At 32.2% G+C, this 21,727-nt stretch overlaps 1 protein-coding gene across 6 annotated transcripts in view; it reads right to left on the bottom strand.

The window, feature by feature from the left end:
- LOC105203548 (syntaxin-1A) overlaps positions 1–21,727 on the bottom strand; it is a 145,975-nt gene that overhangs the window by 20,268 nt on the left and 103,980 nt on the right. For 4 of the 6 annotated variants that reach the window (XR_005575208.1, XM_026139919.2, XM_026139918.2 and 1 more), the window contains exons 4-8: positions 9,346–9,420; positions 9,039–9,221; positions 7,457–7,530; positions 7,214–7,351; positions 4,280–4,390 (exon numbers count right to left, since the gene is read on the bottom strand). Coding sequence is in view for 5 of the 6 variants with exons in the window: in XM_026139919.2 (XP_025995704.1) it covers positions 4,280–4,390; positions 7,214–7,351; positions 7,457–7,530; positions 9,039–9,221; positions 9,346–9,420 (581 nt within the window). In the remaining variant the exon portion in view is untranslated. Of the gene's footprint in view, positions 1–3,255; positions 3,367–4,279; positions 4,391–7,213; positions 7,352–7,456; positions 7,531–9,038; positions 9,222–9,345; positions 9,421–21,727 lie in introns of all 6 variants that reach the window. The other 2 variants (XM_026139921.2, XM_039451807.1) reach the window with 2 other exon arrangements.

The following is a 21,727-nucleotide window of genomic DNA, read 5'->3' as shown; positions in this document are numbered from 1 at the left end:
TAATGTTCTAATATTTTAATAAAGTAGAACATTATCTTAGAAATATGTAAAAAAAAATTAAATCTTTCTATATCTATGATAGCAAATTCGATTAAACGCATTAGTGTACATTAAAGCCGTCGTTCATAAATCGGCATAAAAATGTGTATTCAATATAAATATATAAACGATTTAAACTATGAAATATAATACGTTTTAATATACTTTATTGTGCTGTTTGGCAAAATATCGATTTTTTTATTATTCGAGATATTTTTGCATTTTACTTTTATACTTCGATAAGTTTAATGTACAATAGATTTAATGTATAGCAAAAACAATAGCAATCGAATTTGCTATAATAAATAAGAACAGTTTTGTATCGTTGTGGTAATAGCAAGAAATTGAGAAATTTATTTCAAAATAGAGTCTAATTGTATGTATCATTTCACATGTGTTCGAGTCTGTGTGATATGACATTATATTTGGAGAGTTTTTTCTATTTTCTATCGGGGGTTCACAGAATTTAAATGTACATAGTTAGCAATGATGAAAATAATAAATAATTCCAAATTTAGTCTAGTCGACATATTAGCAAATTGTTTATTGGTTAAAAGTTTAACAAGTGTTCACAATGTTTCAACTTAGGGTTCAGGTCCTTTTCAATCTGTATATTGACTGAGTTGCAAATCTTCGTTCTATAAAGATACATATGATTTTTACAAGTATTGATTTACGTTACTGTAACATCTTTACCAAGCTTTATTAATTTATACAGATTTTTAACAATGGAAACATTACTGTATAAACAAATTTTCTGGAAAAAACTTGGACGTTCGTGTGTTCTGAACAAATGATTTTTAAAGTAATATTGTTTAACCGACTTACTTGAAAAGGACTTGAACCTTAGGTCGAAACGTTGTGAACAAGTGAATCAATACAAACAATTTGCCAATTTATCGATTAAATTCGAAATTATTACAGAATTCAAATGTAAGAAAAGGAACTCTCTCTGTGTCCATTGATATGTGGTTGGTACCGATCTTCGATCATGTATGTGTGCATAATCGTACATGGTTGTGTGCTTAATGTGTAAATGTGTATGTTCTGTAATAAATACATGTGTGTAGCATAAAACTAAATCGCCACAATAGTATATTAATGAAATTTTATGAATCCAAAATCGACTATTAGATTTCTGTTCTCTGCTCTCTTTAAGATAAAAAAAAAATATTTTGAGTAAGTTTTTTTAATGAGGAGCAAGAACATATATATTACTTAAAAATAATTACTGTGTATATGATATATTAGGGACGATGACTCTCTTAGAGAAGAGAATGTTACTGTTAATTATAATCAAGCACATTCCTCATACAACTAATGATGCTAGTGCGTTTGCAAACTAGATATTCACAAACACCAAACCGTTCTACCCGACCATAAAGACTCGTTCGTCCGCTACCTACTTCATTACATCGTCTCTGTGCAAATCTAGAAAACAGCGCATTCATCTATCGTTGAACAATTACTCTACTCGACATCGATTACACTTCATCTCTTTTACCGCGATCCCACGATGGACTTCGATCGCGAAACGTAACATAAAAAACAGTAATGATTAGCACGAGTGCACTATACACTAGACATTGAAGGTCAATCACAAGAAACAAGGTTCGGATCCCACTCGATGCGAGGTGCCTGATCGTAGGTAGTATCAGAGACGAAGGAAATTATTTCAGGAGCAAAAAGAAATTTCAGCAAATTGATTCACGTTGAATCAAACATTTCCAAAATCAAATGTTTAAAATAAATATTTGCCAATTTTGCTGTTTCAGTAACTTACGTGTTACACTAATACACAAGAATGATATTAAAATTTTCGATTTTTTTCTTACATTCCAGGAAATACAGTTTAAGAGGATGCTATACTGACGGAAATTACCGACACATTACAGTGTTCATTAATTTTCGAACTGGCTCTACAGATCACAAAATCCTTTTGCAGAATAAGAGTACGCAGCAAAACAAAATTCGGGCTGGTAAATTTTACGAGAAAATCGAACAAAAAGTTAAAAATTTATTTATTTTTGGTTCGTGGTTCGGTCAACCGAGGTTAACTTTTGTCATTTACTGACGTTCTGTAGCTCGTATGTATGAAATGAGACCAGCCCGGACTTCAGGAAAACTCTAACAAACAACACTGACTGTGTGTCATTCCAGTCAAAAACCTAACAAAAAAGTTTAATAGGTAAACAGCTATACGTGTACAAATTTCGCGCACGTAAACAATGGCAAGCAGAGCCCAACTGTAGTTGATACGTCTTTTCGCAGATGGCGAAATAATTAAAAAACTAAGACAGATCTATGCGTTAGACAAAGAGCGATAGCCTGGTCTCCCTCGAAAAATAATCTATAGTGCCGATGTCGAGAAAGTTCTTCGGTCACTGTAACATCCTCTTAAGAAAAAAAAATTTTGAAAGGCTTTTGTTCTTTGTCCTAAAAATTCATATTTGAATTTGGATATTCTTAAATCGAGTATGTAAGTACATACAAACCAGTAGGTTATTTACTATTCTTAACATCTATTCTCTGCGGAAAACCGATTTCCAATTGAAACGTATGCAAGTGAAAATATTCGCTTTGAGGAATGGGGATAGAAAGGTCAAAATTTTACAAAGCGCGCGACGCGGAGAGGAGAAAATGATAACAATGCAAGAGAAGAACGTTACTCTGCGATAATGTTTTGAACTCCGCCGTCGTACTTGATAAAACTTGAAATAAATCTCTCTCGAATCCCCGTTGAATAGGCACTTACTTCCTTTTTGCTCCTTTTGCCGGGCTTCATTCATTCGCGATGTCGTCTTTTTGATGAACGCCGCCAAGTAAAACGATTCCTTATCGCGCGTACTGTACTTTAGTAAAATTCGGTAAATTCTCTGAATCAACTCACGAGAAAAGACCATACTTAAATAGATTCTAAAGAAGTTATTATCCACAACTCAAGATTCACGATACCAACGAACAAAAGAAAAGGCGAAAAAGGAATGTATTTTCTCGATGGTATTTTCAGATGAAAAATCAAAAAACTTCTCTCTATTTGTAATTTATTCAAGAGTTAGCAGCGTTCATGTCAGCCGAGCTGATCCGAAACTCGTGAAATCTGCTTCTTTTCTTCGGAAGGCTCTTCGTTTTGTCATATTACGCGAGAAACAGATTTGCTCAGTTTCGACCCGAGTCTCGGGCGCGTGCCTGTGTTTGGTGTTTGATGTTCTTTACCTTACGAGCCTTGCTTCGATACTCTTCGGCTTTGATCAGCTCGCCCCGAGCCTGGCCCACGTGGTCGCCGGTCTGATTCACGCAGTACTCAATGCTGTCCATCATCTCACCCTGCCGTACCACACGTGGGACTCAAGGACGGGATTCGAGGGTCGGAACGAATGAAGAGGAAGGAGATGGAGGATTTTGAGGTAGGACCAGGTTCGCTCGTCGAGGGGAACAACCTCGAGTGCACCCAGGGTTACATTTATGTACACATAATCGGCGAGTATGGAGAGAAAAAGAGAAGCAGCATCCCCATTGCGCAGGAGAATGCCAGATCCCCAGCATTGTACGCACGTGTTGTATGCACAGGCACGTATACGACGTGTTTTCACATCGACACACAGTCATACACGTATCCGTTTAGTATCGACATAGAGATTAATACGCAGGGTTAGTAGTATGAGTAATAGTAGTAAAGAGAGCAGTTGATGGACAGAGGCACACAATTAGCACACCCATGTTTCGACAGAATACAGAGAGCGATGTATAAGTATATGTATAGGGGGAGAAAAAGAGAAAAAGAGAAAGAGTATAACACGTACACATACAATAATACACACGTATATAGATATATACAGTTATATATCGTTTACGATCGAGCGCGAATTGACACGAATACCAACGACCGACAAAATAAAGTGTTACAAAAATAAACAGAAAGAAACCCACAAAGCGCCGTCGTTAGTTGCTCACGCGTCGTAAAGGGATGGGTAAGTGTGGAATGGATGTACACCGATTAATATAGATTAATACAGAATTATAGAGCAAGATAAGTATCAACAAAAGCGTAATAATTAAACAATGGATAAATAAAGCGGGTTCAGTAGGAAAAGGGTGAGAGGAACAAGATGAAAATCAAAATAGGATTACCGACAACAGGAGGATAAGGGATGCGGGAGTAATAGGAAGAAAAAAAAACAAGAGTGACCAATTAGACGCGAACGAAATGGTTTCAGCGCGATATCTGGGGAGGACTCACCCGTCGAGCTTTGCTTTGATACTTGAGTGCTTTTTTGGTATCCTGCGTGGCCGTCTGCACGTAGTCCACCGCGTGTTCCACGTGGTACTCTATGCGATCTATCATCTCGCCCTAAGGTAGGAGGCGCGGCGCGAATCCACACAGCGTAACACAGGGGAAGAGAGAGTGTTAGTCCTCAAGAATAAGGCAAGGCCAGTAATTAAACTGTTCGCCGATTTTTCTTTTCTTATTAACATGCATCAGCTCGTACACCGGTATCGATAACACGCAAAGTAATTACCGCCAAAAATCGATGGCGTTTATAGTTACGCCCGATTTATAAAAAAATTACAATAATTATGGCAAAATTATAAGTAATAATAAGTATACATTTTATTGAAATAATAATAGTAATTCTAAGATTGTATCGGAGGATTTATAATATTTTTAATTGACATTACTGAAAAGCTGTTTTTTTTTACAACCATTAATCATATAAAATATAATTAATGGTTGTAAATTATAGAAATAAGCTACTGCGGTAATTACTTTGTTTCGTTGTACGAAAAAAAAAATCATCGAACTTGAACAAACTGTACCATGACAAATAAAGATTAATAATATTATTATTAATTATTATATTAATTAATTAATAATTGCTATCATGCAGAGAAAGAAAGCAATGAAATAAAATCTCAAGTTTTTCGCGGAAAATGGAGAAAGTTTTAAGCAGACAACGAAGAGAAAATAATAATTAATTACTAAGAGAATGGATACAAATAAATAATTAAATGTCCATGGAAAAACGTGAGATTTTAACATGTTGAAGAAATTTCCCTTTGATTAGCAGATAGTAAACGCGTTACATAATGCGGCTCGCTAAGAAACATTGCTGAAGAGAAAAGGATTGTTACACTGCGTCGCGCTACGCTCCTAATTGCTTATGGATCATTGTTATACTTAAGCAATCGCGGGCAACTAATATAAAATATAATTGAGACAAAAATATTTTTCAAATTATAATATCAACTAAAATCAGTAAAACAAACTACTTGAGTGTAGCCTGTTGTGCAATCAATCGCGATGCTGCTCAAGCATCTCGTAATAAAGCATCTCATTCGATCATTTAATCAAATCGATAGTTTGGGTCAAAAGATAAATTGAAACGTGCATTTGATTGAACAATTTAAACAATTTTCTTTTTTCCAAATAATAAAGTTCAAGATGTTTAAAAATAAATAGACTTAAATAAAAATAAATATAATTATTATATATAAAAGTTTTAAAAGAAACCAAAATTACATATAAAATATATTATTGCTGAAAATATTTTCAACAATCTTAATCTTTACTTTACCATAAAAAATAAGATTAAATTGTTGAATGCAAGCCTCCCTTTCTAATATGTTCTAAACCTTTTGAAAATTAAACTAAATTACTTCTTTTTATTATTTTTTCCAAATGCACGTATCAATGAACTTACATTACTGAACTTATAGTATTGCTACATACTATTATTTTAAAAACAATTCATTTTTATTAATTGATTTGTAAATTACTTATAAAATATTCATATGTTTATAAAAACGATTGTAACCTTATATGAGAATTGAGCCAGCAATGGTATGTTTAATCACTATTAAAATTAGGCTTTTATCATTGTATATATACCACGTAAAATAGTACATTAATATTCATGATGAATATCTTTGATGAATTGTGCAATATTTGCGATAAATACACACACAAATACACACACACACACACACACACACACACACACACACACACACACACACACACACACACACAGGGTGGGGGGAAAAATACCGGAACAGCAAGATATCTCGAAAATTAAACATTTTAGAAAAAAATGTTTCAGATAAAAGTTGTAGGGTGTCAAAAGATCTATTTACTTATTAGTTTGACCTTGGATGGCGTCGCCAAGGTCAGATCGAAATCACATCAACTTTTTTAAATAGAACATCCTATTTTTGATTCCAGAATCTAATAGCTGGTGTCAAGACCTTTCTAAAACCCTACAAAAAAGTTTATTTTCGTTGAGTACCTTCCGAATTGTGAGGTTTGAAAGCTACAGTACAAATTTCAAACCTCACAACTCGGAAAATACTTAATGAAAAATAACTTCTTTATAATGTTTTGAAAAGATCTTCGAATCGACTACAAGAAAATACAATAAAAAATAGAGAATATTAGGGAAGTACCGATACCCTTTAATTAGGAAACTGCCGATACTCTAATATTGTATTTTTTATTGCATATTCTTATAGCTTATCTCGAGACTTTTTCAAAACACTACAAGAAAATTATTTTCGTTAAGTACTGTCCGAGTTATGACGCTTAAAAGTTACAGTACACTGTAGCTTTCAAGCTCACAATTCGGAAAGTACTCAAAGAAAATAAACTTTCTTGTAGACTTTTGGAAAGGTCTTGACACCAGCTATTAGATTCTAGAATCAAAAATAGAGTGTTTCATTTAAAAAAGTTAATGTGATTTCGATCTGACCTTGGCGACGCCATCCAAAGTCAAACTGATAATATTAATAAATAGATCTTTTGGAACCCTATAATTTTTATCTGAAACATTTTTTTCTAAAATGCTTAGTTTTCGAAATATTTTGCTATTACAGTACTTTTTCCCCACCCTGTGTGTGTGTGTGTGTGTGTGTGTGTGTGTGTGTGTGTGTGTGTGTGTGTGTGTGTGTATGCAATTTGCATATAAGTTACGTATCTGGCGGCAGAACATTTTTTTGTCATATAATAATATATCTCAAAATAATAATGAAAAAAGATATATAAAATTATTTGCATGCAATCGATTTCGTTACATCTAGAAAAAACTTTTTATTAAAAAAAAAGAATTGATGTAATTATCATTTGTTGTTTAAATAAAGTTTTTCCGAGATAAATTTGCATGAAGCTGCTCGAGCTTACCTGACTCTCCACCAACATAGCCATGTCCATAAACATGTCGTGTAGCTCCCTGATGGAGTTTTCGAGTTTAATGATGTCAGCGTGACGTGCCTCGATGTCCGCAAGGGTCTGTTTGGCTTGTTGCGTTTCCATGATGATCTGTGACAAGCGGTAAGATTAATCACGTAGGAAAGGTAGTTATTAACGCTTCTCACGTAGATATTAGTACATGCAAAAGTATATATAGGATCATTAAAGATGTACCCCTTGCGTGAAAACGGCTGGATTTCCTTGTTCCAGCATCTCCTCAAGCTCCTCATTGGTAGTCGTTCTCCCCGCTGGAAAGAAATAAAAATTTTGTCTTACAAAGAGACGCAATTCAAATGTGAATTAATTTTCCAAGTCATTCCGCTGCTATTACCGAGTTGGAGCAAAAGTTCGTAGCGATTATGTTTGCGTATATGTTTGAATAAATCTATGTATAGATCTAAACAAATATCTTTAAATTTCACTTAAAAAGATGTTACAAACTTTTGTTCCAACCAATATTTATTCTACGAGCGAACGATTGAATCATAAATATCGGTAGTAGAGAAGAAGAGAGTATTATGGCTACTGTCGACAATATGGCCACCCCTATTATTTCCGTTATTAGGTGATGTATTCTAACAATTGCTTATGAAGTTATTTGTTTAGTAGCCCGCCGTTTTGTAGTGATGTTAGTATGCCAATACATAATGACTGACAATTGTTATAAGGCATTTTTACTTTTGAGCACTTCTAAACTTTTTCAAGGTACACTTTTAACCTTTAATTACATATATTTCCTCATTATTCTTAAACTTGAGTGTATTATCACACAAATGTATATACACTCGAGTGTTTTTTTGTTATTTAACTTTTTATTCGGCCGTATACATTTAGAGTTATACAAAGTTAAAACAATAACTTGGAATTTTATGGTTTAATATGGTTTTTTAAGCGAAATTTTTATATCGAAATATTTCTTCGATAAATCAATTGTCATTCTAAAAAGCGGTGTTTAAAAACATTAGAGACATCATTTTATGCTTGTTGTTTAATGTTAAACAGGGATAAAATGATATTTTTAATAAAATTTCTAATGGTATTTCTAAAGTTTCTGAACGCAGAAAAATTCTAAATTAAAAAAAATTGGAACAATGAAAAATTAAAAATATATAATTTTGTAACAAGGTACTGTGTTTTTTAAAACTATTTTTAAAATTATTTTTATGAATAACCATATTACAACCACTTTTTTCTTCCACCGATTATGCAGTGCATTAGATTTCTATAAGTCACGTCCTAAATAATAAATATTTCATTACTTTGAATCTAGAATCTGTCAAGCAACACTCTGAAAAATGTAATCGTTCAAGTTTCAATAGAAAATATTAATTATAAACAAAGTTATTCAATAAAATGAAAATGGGTGCCATATTATCCTCTTCTCCTCTATTCAAATACTTATCTCATTATTAATCTCATTATTAAATAAGTATTATTCACAAACTGAGATTGCGGACCTCGTCGTCGTGCCTTATTGTGTTTGTACAGCAGGATGTAAAAAAATTATAGATATAATAAGCTAATGAGTCAAAAACTAACAACGTTATAATAGAAAAATGATATTATTTCAAAGTGTTAACAACAATCGTTTAGTGCTTTCTCTTGAACTTTTCTTCAAATTGAAACAAACAAAAGTGTTAAATGAAGAACGCGTATTCTGAGACGAATTCGATGTGATGACAGATTGGAAAGAGTTGTTCTGCTTGAATAGGCATTGAGGTTGCAATGCAGCCAATCATGGCACACATATACTCACTGATCTCGAGCTGTCGTTGTATTCTTCCCTTACACCGCTCCCTGTAATCGGTCTGTGTCCGATTGTATTCCGTCATCACCTCGACGAACTTTCTGGACAACGTCGAATGCTGGGTTTTGCGTATCCTCAGATCCGCTGATGATTTGTTCGTGTGTTCTTCTTGCTCAATGTTCTGCTCTATCACTGAACACAGGAAATAAAGCTCGGGTGTGGCAAATGTGAAACGTACTCTCGACGATTGTGAATCGATCAATTTAATATGTGTCACCACGTTACGTGGATGAGCATTCAAATTGTGAGAACTTACCCTTTAATTTGGCCCTCACTTTGTTAGCGGTTTTCTTGATGTCAGACATCAGGTCTTCGAGTTCTAGTTTCACCTCTGAAATCGAAAAATCGAAAAGTTATTTATGTGCTACAGGTCTCGGGTTTAGAGACATTATTTTCTAATACGCCACAGAAGATAAAGATTTTATTTAGAATTTGGAGCAGTCATAAATATCATTTCAAAGATTTGTGGATAATAGTACAAAACTCTGATACAACGCGTTTCTTATTGAACAAATAACTTTCAATAAACAATAACGTAACATTTATACATAAATACATATAATTCAAGATAAAATAGAGATATATTAGTTTGCTATTACGATCACGAAAGTTCAATCGTTTATGAAACTATTTCATTAAATATTATAATTAAAACAAGAAGCTCTCTCGTACATTCGTATAGCCCATTGTACAGCACCATATTGATCGACGAACAGTTTGTGCACTGTTTGTCGTAGCCACCATTACACGCGCAAACTTTCAAATTTTCGCAAGATGATAATGATCGCCGCTATCTGTCATTTTTCGCAATAATCTTACAATTCAATGTGTTTTCCTACCTCAGTAACTCTTATTTTGTTCATATATTTATTCTTTTTATAGTGTTGTCCCGTTTTCGATACTTGTTACAAGTTATTTCGATTGGTAAATTTGCAACTTATTGCTGTTATGTTATTGCATTTAAAATCAATAAGTTGATTATGGCCAGAATAATTATGAGATACTTGTGACAAACTGTCATCAACACATAAATCCCACAGAACTTAATTATGTTGTTAATTTTCAGTTTTTAATATTTATTATAGTTCAGCCAATACTCAAACAAACACACACACACACACACACACACACACACACACACACACACACACACACACACACGCACGCACGCACGCACACACGCACACACGCACGCACGCACAAACACGCACACGCACGCACGCACGCGCGCGCGCGCACACACACACACACACACACACACACACACACACACACACACACACACACACCCTCTCTTTCAAAGGTTTTCTAAATGTACAAATATGAAAATAAATGTGCTATTTATGTTACATAAAATTCAAATTATAGAGTTAAACACACTTTATATTGTTTACTTTTTTGTTGATAACTTTTTAACGAATAATTAGCGATGACTAAAACTTTTTGAAAATTTCATACTATCACAACATACGTCAAGATTTAGATAATTGGAAGTAGGTCACCTACTAAATAATTATTAGAAATTTTTAAAAAAAGTCTTTTTCAAACCCGACAAAGAAGAATATCCCTTAATATACCTTGTGGCAAACAATTGCCACGATCCTTACACACACACAAAAAAAGAAAAAATTTTAACTTAATGCGGGCGTATTTCTGCCAGAGGTTAGTCATAGAATTTCTAGCATTTGGTAATAATAAAACCTTTTTCATTGTTAGAGCACGTTTTAACCCGTTCAATATACAATGGTTAAGAGGTGAAATGATTTGCCCGGACAAGACATGTTACCAGATCATTTCTGACTACGGATGTAAACGCGTCTCTGTCACGCACTTAATTTTGGTATCGATAAGTTTCTCCCTTATTATATTTGATAATTTAAAGTAAGGACTAAATTTATACACACATCAACCGTCTATTTTATTCACCTCCGTACATCACTACACATCCCTATTCCAAAAGCCATTGCACACTAATACATTTTTTTACTTTATATTCGCTTAGATTTACTTTTAAAAATAATTACAGGAATATCATTTTTAAAACCTTGCTTTTATTCCCAAGATCTTTTAGTTCAAAAACATGTATCTTTATACAAGCAATTTTTCGCTAGACCTAACTCTCAATTATCGTAACCAATTAGCGTGTCCGTTGATCCCAACACGGATCTCCGATATCTAATTACGGACAAGTGTATAAAAAGGGTCATGATTCTCCTCGTAATATCAAGTTTCAACATTCCACAAGGGCGTCCCACGCACATACGCGTTAAAGCATGTCCCACGCAACTAATACCGCCTACGTATCATATGAGTCTAAATCCACGATCTCTGCTGAAAGATCCTTCTTTTCGATAGGCGTTATGATCCGCTTTCCTATTTTCTGTGTAAGATGAGATGTATGCTTTATGAAAAAGATAACAAAGAAAAAAGAAAAGGTCACACAGGATTCTCTCTTTCGATCAATTATTTCTTAATCCTTTGTTGCATAATGTCACACCTTTCTTTTCACAATTTTTTTATGTTTTTCAATGTTACTATGTTTTTTAATTCATAATTTAATTAATGTACCAAATAATTTTGGTATTGTTACGTTCCTAAGATTCGTATACATAAATGACATAAATATGTAATTGTTTTAGATTAATAATAAGTGATAAGCAAAACATCGGTCAAAATTGACTATTTTTGCAAAAAATTATGTGCTCGAATAGTAATGATAATAAACACGTCTTGAAAATTTCTACATTAATGTTTTTGAAATAACTGATTTTAAATCTACACTCATAATTTTAAATAATAGATATGGTGGTCAGTAATTTATAAAAAAAAGTCAAACCTTGATTTTAATAAAACTTTACACATTTTAAAATTACGATTTCAGATTTGCAATCAACAACAAAAAAACCTCTACAATTCAGCAAATACCTTCAACAGAAAAATTCGTGTAACAAAGGATTAACTATCAAGCTATTCGTAACAAGTGGCGATTACGTAATAGAAAAAGATTAATGGAAATCTTTTCCGTTGAAAGAAATATTGCAATGTTTGAATATGCTGTACGCTCGTGATATATGCAACGCTACTTTTCCAATTGTAAATATTTTAAACGAAGATCCCTCACGTACCGGTAAAACGTGACGTTTGCATTATATCTACCAATGTGTCAGGCCATATTTTCCGAGTATATCAGAGTCACCGAATCTGCTAAGATATCCTCGAGCGCCTCGAATTCAGTTGCCATGAGATTTAGCGTCCGCCGCCGAAATGATGCCGCGTCTCCCTTGAGTGTGCTCGAAAATGCTGAGTAATAAGACGTTTCCTTGAAATACGTTTATCTTTATTGTTCGCGTAAATGATTTCGAATGGCGTAATCACAGTTTGGCGTATATTTTTACCAAATATAAAATAATGGAGTTTTATTAAGTTTTAGAACCTAATCTTCCTCCTTTTGTATAAATTCTTAATCTTGTATTACTCGATTTCATAAAACGTGATATTTATTACTCTAAAATCTTTAGAGTGGAATCCCACTCTAAAAATGTGAAAATCCTGCCAGTCTTAATAAAGAGTGGCAGGATTTTCACACTTTTAGAGTGGAATTCCACTCTTTTAGATAAAATTCCACTCAAAAAAATTTAGAGAGAAAGATTTTAATCATCATCGTATAAGAATTATCTGTGTACATTTTTTTATATCAAAAATATGTAAGTATTAAATTATATACATATTAAAAACTTTTTCATCGTTACATAATTATAATTATATATGTTGATTCTATTTATAACTATTGATTAATACATACTGTATTGTTATTTAACCTAAGTATTTAATATAAAGTTGATGTAAAGTCCAGTAATTAATTGTCTATCAGAAAGAAACATTAACAAAGGAGGAACCTTGTAAAATATTAAATTCTGTTTTTAATAAAACTGTGTATATATTTAGATTACACAAATAGATGAATTTAGAAAATCATCACTTGCGGCTTAAGAACGCAAGAGATGAAATCAATCCTCGTATGTAAATTAGCTTTTCTCTTTATTATAAAAAACTATTCACGCTATTGTAAAAGGTTAAAAAAAGTTTTGCAAGAAAAATACGTAAATACATGTTCATCTATGTCAATAATATTTTTAAAAAATAATTGTATAAAAAAATTTTTTAATTTTAAAAATAATTAAAAAACATTTTTTACATGTGACAGTGTTTCAATTCTATTCCATGATATTAGGATTAATTACCATGCCATATTTTATATGTATATTTTGACATTTTCCTGTAATACATAAGCACATTAATTATAAATAATATAAAATTTTTTTATTCCAAACAATAACCTATTATTATTAAAAAAAAAAACGCAGTATCTATTGCTAAGTGGTGTGGAAATAATAACATTTTGTAATTTATTTGCCACAGAAAAAACGCAGAAAAGAAAAAATATTACTGTGAACATCGATCGACGTGTGAGTACAACTAATTTTTAAATAAAACTACCTCTATTCACAACTAGTTTGATTCCGTAATGGTCACATGGAGTCCAAAAGACCCCACGCGTCCTTCTTCTAACTTTAATTAAGGGTAGACAGACCATTCAAAATCGAACAACCTTCTATGAAACTAATTTTTATCTGAAAGTATACTCTCTTCAGGATATACTCCTAAATTTTTGTTGAATTATCTCAAAAATGAAAAATTTTATGAATCTTTTTGTAAAAAAAGTCAAATTTTGCAGTTTTTCTTATTTGAATTTTTTTCACTATGTTAAATTCTAATTAAACAAAAAAAAAATTATTAGATGATAGAGAATAGACCTCAAGGTATATCCAGTAAAATTTTTGCAACGAAATATTAAAAAGCTAGCAAATGGCTACTGATTTTGTGCAGGAGGGTTTCAGTGGACCCCATGTGACCATTATGTTATTATTTGAAAGTGTGACCATTACGGGTTATAATAAATTTACTTCCTTTTATATATTATCTTTTATTTATATATATATATTGTTAATAATACACTAGACCACAAAATTATTGCAACACTCATTTATACCAAAATTTTGAACAATTTCAAATAATCATAACTTCGTTAAAAAATTATTAACTTGAGAAAGTTTTTTTTTTCTTTTAAAGCTTAAAGTCTCTATTTTAAGGTGCATTTAGTCAATTTTGAATTTCTGCTTTCCTCTTTCCGCTGTTTCTTTAAAAGGACGTGTTTTGTTTCCAAACATTTGCATAGTTTGACGCACTCCACGGGATAGGATGATTTTTTTCGCAAATGTCACGATAGCTATCGTAAAATTTGGATTTTTCCCTGCAAATTAAAAAAAATCAGGTTTGTACGATTTTTTTTCGAGGAGTTAGGATGTATCAAAGTTATGTATGCATTTTTGTCAGTTACCGCCAGCATTACCCAGATTTTGATTTATCTCATTGACGATGAAGCGATCTTCTCTAGCTGACGTTATTCGTCTTCAATCTTGTCCTCTTCTTCGACGAAATCCGCCTGTTTCTTGATAACGAGCCCAAACTCGAGAGATAGAGGATCGATGAACACCTATTCTTCTTGCAATATAACTTTGATTCCTTTCAAAAGAGCAATGATTAGCCCACATTGAATTTCGTTCCAACTAGGCATTGTTACGACCTTTTTTTTGTTGAGTGATACAGTAAAAAATAAGTTTACGCTTATATAGAATTTTGGTATTTACAGTTTTTGCATGATTCAGAGAAACGCTGTGAAACGTAGCGATTTACATTGATTCCCATAAAAACTGTAAACACCAAAACTCTATATAAGTGTAAACTTATTCTTTACTGTATCACTCAAGAAGCAAACGATAGTCGTAACAATGCCTAGTTTAAACAAAATTCAATGTGGACAAATCATTGCTCTTTTGGAATAATTAAATCAAAGTTATGTTGTAAGGAGAATAGGTATTCATCGATCCTCTATCTCTCGAGTTTGGGCTTGTTATCAAGAAACAGGCGGATTTCGTCGAAGAAAAGGACAAGGTCAAAAACGAATAACGTCAGCTAGAGAAGATCGCTTCATCATTAATGAAACAAATCAAAATCCGGGTAATGCTGGCGGTAACTGACAAACATGCATACATAACTTTAATACATCCTAACTTCTCAAAAAAAAAATCGTATAAACTTGATATTTTTTTATTTGCAGGGAAAACTCCAAATTTTACAATGTCTATCGTGATATTTGCGAAAAAAATTTATCCTACCTAGTGGAGTGCGTCAAACTATGCAATTGTTTGGAAACAAAATACGTTCTTACTTTAAAAAAAACAGCGGAAAGGGGAAAGCAGAAATTCAAAATTGACTAAATGCACCTTAAAATAGAGACTTTAAGCTTTAAAATGAAAAAAAAAAAAACTTTCTCAAGTACGATAATTTTTAACAAAGTTATGATTATTTGAAGTTGTGCAAAATTTTGGTATAAATGAGTGTTGCGATAATTTTGTTGTCTAGTGTATTTAAAAAATTAATTATTTTCAATGCAAATTTTGAAAGTTGCCGTTAACAACTAATAAAATTCTGAGTGAAATTACTGAAACTTTGTATACATACCAATTAAGTAGATAATTTTAAAAAATATCATTTGCGGTCCAAAACACAATTTTAAACGAAATTACTCTTTATGTAAATTTTTATCTCTCAAACTATTCAAATATATAACTTTATAAAAAAATTTATACAAAAATTTTACAATAAAATTACCTCTATTCATTCACATAAATAATATTTTTAAAAAATTTTTAAAATTTTTAAAAATAACCTTGTAAGTATAACAGCTAAAAACAATTTTAAAGAAAAAAAAATCAAAAGTACATATTGATTCAAAGGTACAACTCAATAATAATATGTAATAAAAAATCTCTTAGGAATAAGTACTGTTCGAAAAATGTAGAAAACGTAATATAAGTCAAAGGAAAAAATCAGAAAGAGTCATATGCCTTTTTTATCTTCTCAACCTCTAAACAATACATTTTCCGTTGATTTATTTCGTTTTCTATTTTTCGAACAATGTTCTTAAAAGATTTTCTATCACGTATAATTAGATTGTGCCATTGGACTAAACAGTATGTACTTTTAACAGTATGTTCTTCTTCTCTTAAAATTGCTTTTAATTATTATACTTAATGTTTTTTCTAGTAAATAATTAATTACAATTTCATATAAACTTTAGAATAAATAATAATACTGTGTGTGTGTGTGTGTGTGTGTGTGTGTGTGTGTGTGTGTGCGCGCGTGCGCGCGCGTGTGCGTGCGTGCGTGTGTGTGTGTGTATACATATACGAATTTTAATCAATAATTGTATACAGACTAGGCAGTTCAATCCTTGCTCTAGTTTTAATAAAGACTTGAATCGATTCTGAATTCTTGTAACTTCATTCATTTGGCAATAACCGCTGTTATACACCAGAATCATAAAACGAAAAAAAAACGGGCTATTGTATAATAACATTTAATAACATAATACTTAAGCTGTATGGGTACATCTTATTCGAATGCGTTATGAAAAATTTATACAATTTTCAGCTAAACATCTAAATTCATTCAATTGTTACACATTGTGTTGGTTCAATATTGTTTATCAGCATATGTGACACACTATGCTATGACAGTATATACTACTTATGATTGTAATTGTTATTAATAGCGATTTGACTAAAGGCCATATTAAGTTTATTTGAGAAAATCTGTTATGACAAAGGCTCTTAGAAAAGTGATCAAAATTTAACTAGTTAATTTACAATTAACCCCATAATTCACTGTTACCTCACGTGCAACACGTTGAATATTCGCTAAGAAAGTTTCGGCGAAATTTCTTGACTTTGCTTAAAATGCAAATTTGCCTTAAGTGTATTCTTCGCGCTTTCTGTCGGTCACATCTAGATTCATTAACATCATCGCGATGAGTTGCTGGTAGTTCGGAGAAGACCGAATAAGAATGAAGGCGCTTGAAAAATTCGCTTTCACGCGCATCTTTTCAGTCACGATCGGACACTTATTGTTAGTCGCAGTGTGATTTAAACGCCGTTATCAGACGCGTACAAAGGGCATCTTTACATCAGATAAGACGTAGAAGGATGAAACGAAAAGATAGGGGCCTGTTTGATCGATGATGTATGAAGAAGACAAGAAAATAATTTCGTTCGCTACCACTGTTTGATTTACATATTTTATGGGAAATTGACATTTCTTACATGTTCTAATTCGTAAATTATCACTTCCGATCAAAATTTAATACTTGGACTTTATTTATTTCTTAGTGAAACCACAATTTCAATAAAAAGATTGAGTAAAATTTGCTGACATGATTTGATAAAACAATAACAAAATCAATCATTGCTTTCTTCTGTTTAAAATGTCTCAAAATTTTTCCCAAACACTGACTGTAAGACTATTTTGATCATGATTCAGTGAAATTGAAGGAAAAGAAAACAACGTGAATTTAACGATCCCTGCGTGTTCCTCAAATCACACGAAATACATACTCTCCTTTTATTGATTTTTCGTTTTAGTCGAACGATAAGAAGACAAGAGTGGGAGAAATTATGTGAGGAAAATGTAATGTAATTCTGATTTTGCGCCAATTTCGCTCCAGACTGAAAATTACGATAAAACAATTTTCTTGCTACAATACCAGGCACTTGTATATGCGGAAGAAAGCAACGATCAGGATCGTTATTCAGGAGCTAGCGTAAACTTAAGAGAAATCTAGCAAATTTAACTGTATCCGAATGTAACGATGTGAAATGCATGAACTTGCCCTTGCAGTTAAAGCAATGTTCACGAGTTGACAATTTTCAATATTGCTGCGTCCGTTTCTCCGTAACGCTGTTATAGGCTGAGCTCAAAGCCTGGTAGAAGCGCGGTTGATTTCAATTAATAAAAGATCGAAAAAAAATAAAAAAGCGGTTTCTAATAACGTTGTTGTTCGATGGTGGTCACATTTGACAGATTTGGTCGCGCGTTGAGAGTTACATATTTGTTTCGGTCAGAATAAACTTTCTTTCCACGAGTTTGTTTCTTTTGTGCGCGAATGTTAAGAGATCGGCGGACGCTACATTTTTGGGAGTCTGAGATAGCGAGATTTCTATGACGTTATGGCAATATCACCCTCTTCGGAAATAGAGGGTGAGTCTATACGAAACAGGATACGAGTCAGGACACCAAGACTATTCTCTGAAACAGAGAAACTCTTCAAGCCATACTCGAGGAGTTGCGGCGGCTCTGAGAGGATAGATAACAGTAACGATAGGCGGAAATGCGAACACTACTGCAGGAATGTGACAGAGCGTTGCAACGGCTAGAGGAGCGGCTGTAACAGTTAAGGAGATCTTAAAGTCATCTTGTTTCACTGATTAAACGCAATAATTTTGTGAAAGTTTTCGTATGTATTACTTTTATAGATATATTTCTTTTTCATAATTAAAGTAATTATACGTATTAATTTATGTCTACAGTATGGATTTTATGTCGAGAACCATAAATTTTTAGTTTAAATCTTTTTTATCATTTCTTAGACATTTAAGCCCGATTGCATCAACGTTTGGCTTTAAGCGAAACTTAAATGTCTGTCTTTATTTAAAAAGAAAGATACATGTTTAAATTTCATTTAAAGCCAAAATAATATTAGCGCCGGAAAAAATTAACCGGACTTTACACCAATATGACGTCTAGAGCTGTCAAGTGATATTTGTTTGGTATAAAAGCTTTACATTTTGTATTTATAAAATTGAAATCTCCAGACACGTGAATTACACGAAGAAATGACGTTGAATTCTTCAAATTAGACTTATAAAGAGATACTACGACGTGATTTCTATAGATTATAATAATATTTCTTGTGTGAATAACCCTTAGCATGGATTTTTATTAAAGAAGAAAGCACGCCTTTTAAACGTTTTCGAGAAAATTGATGTTAAAGAATCCCAAGCATTTTACAAGTATACTCTCTAAAATTTTTGGAGTAGAATTTCATCTAAAAGAGTGGAATTCCACTCTAAAGAATTTAGAGAATAAGTTTTACGGGGCCCTTTCCACGTGGCTCGATGGTAGCGCATATGATTCACAGTCACGAGATCGATAGTTTGAGTCTCGATGAAAGAACTTTTCTTATTATAATACAATGTTTAAATCATAATACGATGTTTACATAAAATAATTCTAAATTACATGGTTTTTACATTTTGTCTATTTATTTTATATTAAATTTGTTTATTTTCTTCTCGTTTATCATCTATTGCCTTCTTGCTTTTTATCTGCAGTTTAATGGTCACGTTAAACATAAACATTAAACATTAAATTATTTAGCGAAATTTGTTACTAAGAGTAAAAACACTGAGAGATCGATGGATCCCAATAAATCTTTTAGCATATATCTTCAAAGCCATTGACTTCAGCAGAAATAAATTTTGGCCATGAGTTAAGATTGCCTTTAACATTTATTTTGAGAAGGTCCATCTTTCCATGGATAGATTCCATGGATAAATCTACTGAAAGAGATTACGTTTTGAAATTAAAGAAAAAATTTTCAAATATGGAAATGTTAAACAATGTTTAAAAAATGAGATTATAGAGGATGAAAATAGCTTATGATCGTAAGACACCTTCTATTCAAGACAAAAGATATGATTTCATTCTTGGAGAATAGTAGGAAAATCTCAAATTGCAAAGCAATTGGAACCTTATGAAGTTGTAAGAAAATTGAATAATGTAGTCTATTGTATTCGAAAATCGTCATAATAGGTGCATAAAAATAAATTCATATGGATAAGTTAGCTTTGTTTCAAGAGAAATGTGTTAGCATAAAATAGAATTTGTTAACAAAAGTTCGTGTAATTGTTTTAAGGTCCGTTTCTTTTTTTTTTATCTAAAGCCCGGTATTACATATTTTTTTAAAAAAAGATTGTTTATTCGTTAACGTTTTTTTTTACAGATATGCTGCTTCGTAAAAAATGTTGACTGTCGATGGAAACTCGCTTCTGTTCCACTTTTAATGTCTTAAACCTAATCAGGCTAGAAATTTTATTACTTCTATTGTATGTACATAAAGAATATTGCTTCGCCCACAGTTTTTTTAATCGTAATTTTCTCACAGGACCAAGGGAGATTTGGCAGGAATTTGAGGAGTCTACAAAAACATCGGGTTTACAGAAAATTCCCTCTCTTTTCCTTAACCAAAAGCTTTACCTTCAACTTTCAAGAAGGAAGAAAACTCCTTTAAGAAAGAAGAGAGAAGATGTCTTTTTTAGAGAGAAGAAGAGACAACGGATAGTGGCGTAAGAGAACGTTGGTAAAGCGTGGGAAATAACAAGCTGTCAAGACTGAAAAGTATTGTCCGGTAACCTATATATAACGCTGGTTCGAGGTAGGGCAAAAGACATCAGATCAGAAAGTAGCAAGAAGTTAAGAAATATCTTGCGGAAAATGTGCTTTTCTTTATATAAAGCTTTACATAAAAGCTAAAGCTTTAACTAATAAAGGCCACCTGAATTTTCAGTTGAGCTTCGCAACGAGATTCAACACCAAACGTATTTTTATTTAGTATCTAACTCTCGACGTAATTTAAGAAACTTAACACGGAAAATTAATTTCCTAATTTATAAATAAAAATAAATAAATATATCATATAAATCATTCTGGTATATAAAGCGCGTAGGCATAGCAATATTTTTCAATTTTTTAGTTACTATACTAATATAATTTTTCAATAATTTCATTGTATATATTAAGCATAATAAAAATATTTTTAATAACTTATAACAATTACTATGTTAACAATGTTTATATTATGGACAAGTATAAAATGTGCAGTAGAAATCTGATGCAATAATACAACCTAGAATCAAAAATATATATCATAACATTTGAGCTAAAAACTTTCATAAATAAAAAAAATATTTATTTGTAATTGCATATCTATTTGTATGAATTGTAGCGTTTCTAGTATCCTAACGTGCCAAACTAACATGTTTTTAAATCCTTCCATTTTTATCGGCGAGAACAACTTTTTCTAATTTTCTTTTCCGCCAAACAACCACACTCGTAAAAACTTTTCTTTCTTTAATCCGCAGAATAAAACTCTCTTCCTGGCATTGGCAACAATGCTTACGCGTAAAGGAACTTTTGGTTGGGATGTTTCTATCGATATATGATAAAGAAAAGCGCAGTGATAATGCCCGTAAATAGTTGGACGCGCGGTTCGAATGAATGTGCTCTGCGATTATTTTACGTATACACTACTACACAAAGAACCGCGACTAGGTTTGTAATCCGGCGAGCAAGATATATAAATGTGTGTGTGTGTGTGTGTGTGTGTGTGTGTATGTGTGTATGTTGCGTATGTATAATATACATACAGCTTAACATTTTACTACGATATACCCACAAAAGCTTCTTTCTAGTGTTTTTTTTTCCAATCCCATAAATCGAGAAAGCTCGCGGTTCCAGATATAAAACCTTCTATCGGCGAGTTTTCTTCATCGCAAAGTTCAGATTTTATTGGCGCAAAACTTTTCATTTTCAGCTTAGTAAATTCTAAAAATAATGCATTTATAATAATTCATTATTGTTTGAATATCACAGATGAAAAGTTTAAGCGTCAAACAAAGTTT

Source organism: Solenopsis invicta, chromosome 1 (assembly GCF_016802725.1).
Source record: "Solenopsis invicta isolate M01_SB chromosome 1, UNIL_Sinv_3.0, whole genome shotgun sequence".
NCBI classification, from domain to species: domain Eukaryota; kingdom Metazoa; phylum Arthropoda; class Insecta; order Hymenoptera; family Formicidae; genus Solenopsis; species Solenopsis invicta.
This window is presented reverse-complemented; position numbering and strand designations above follow the sequence as displayed.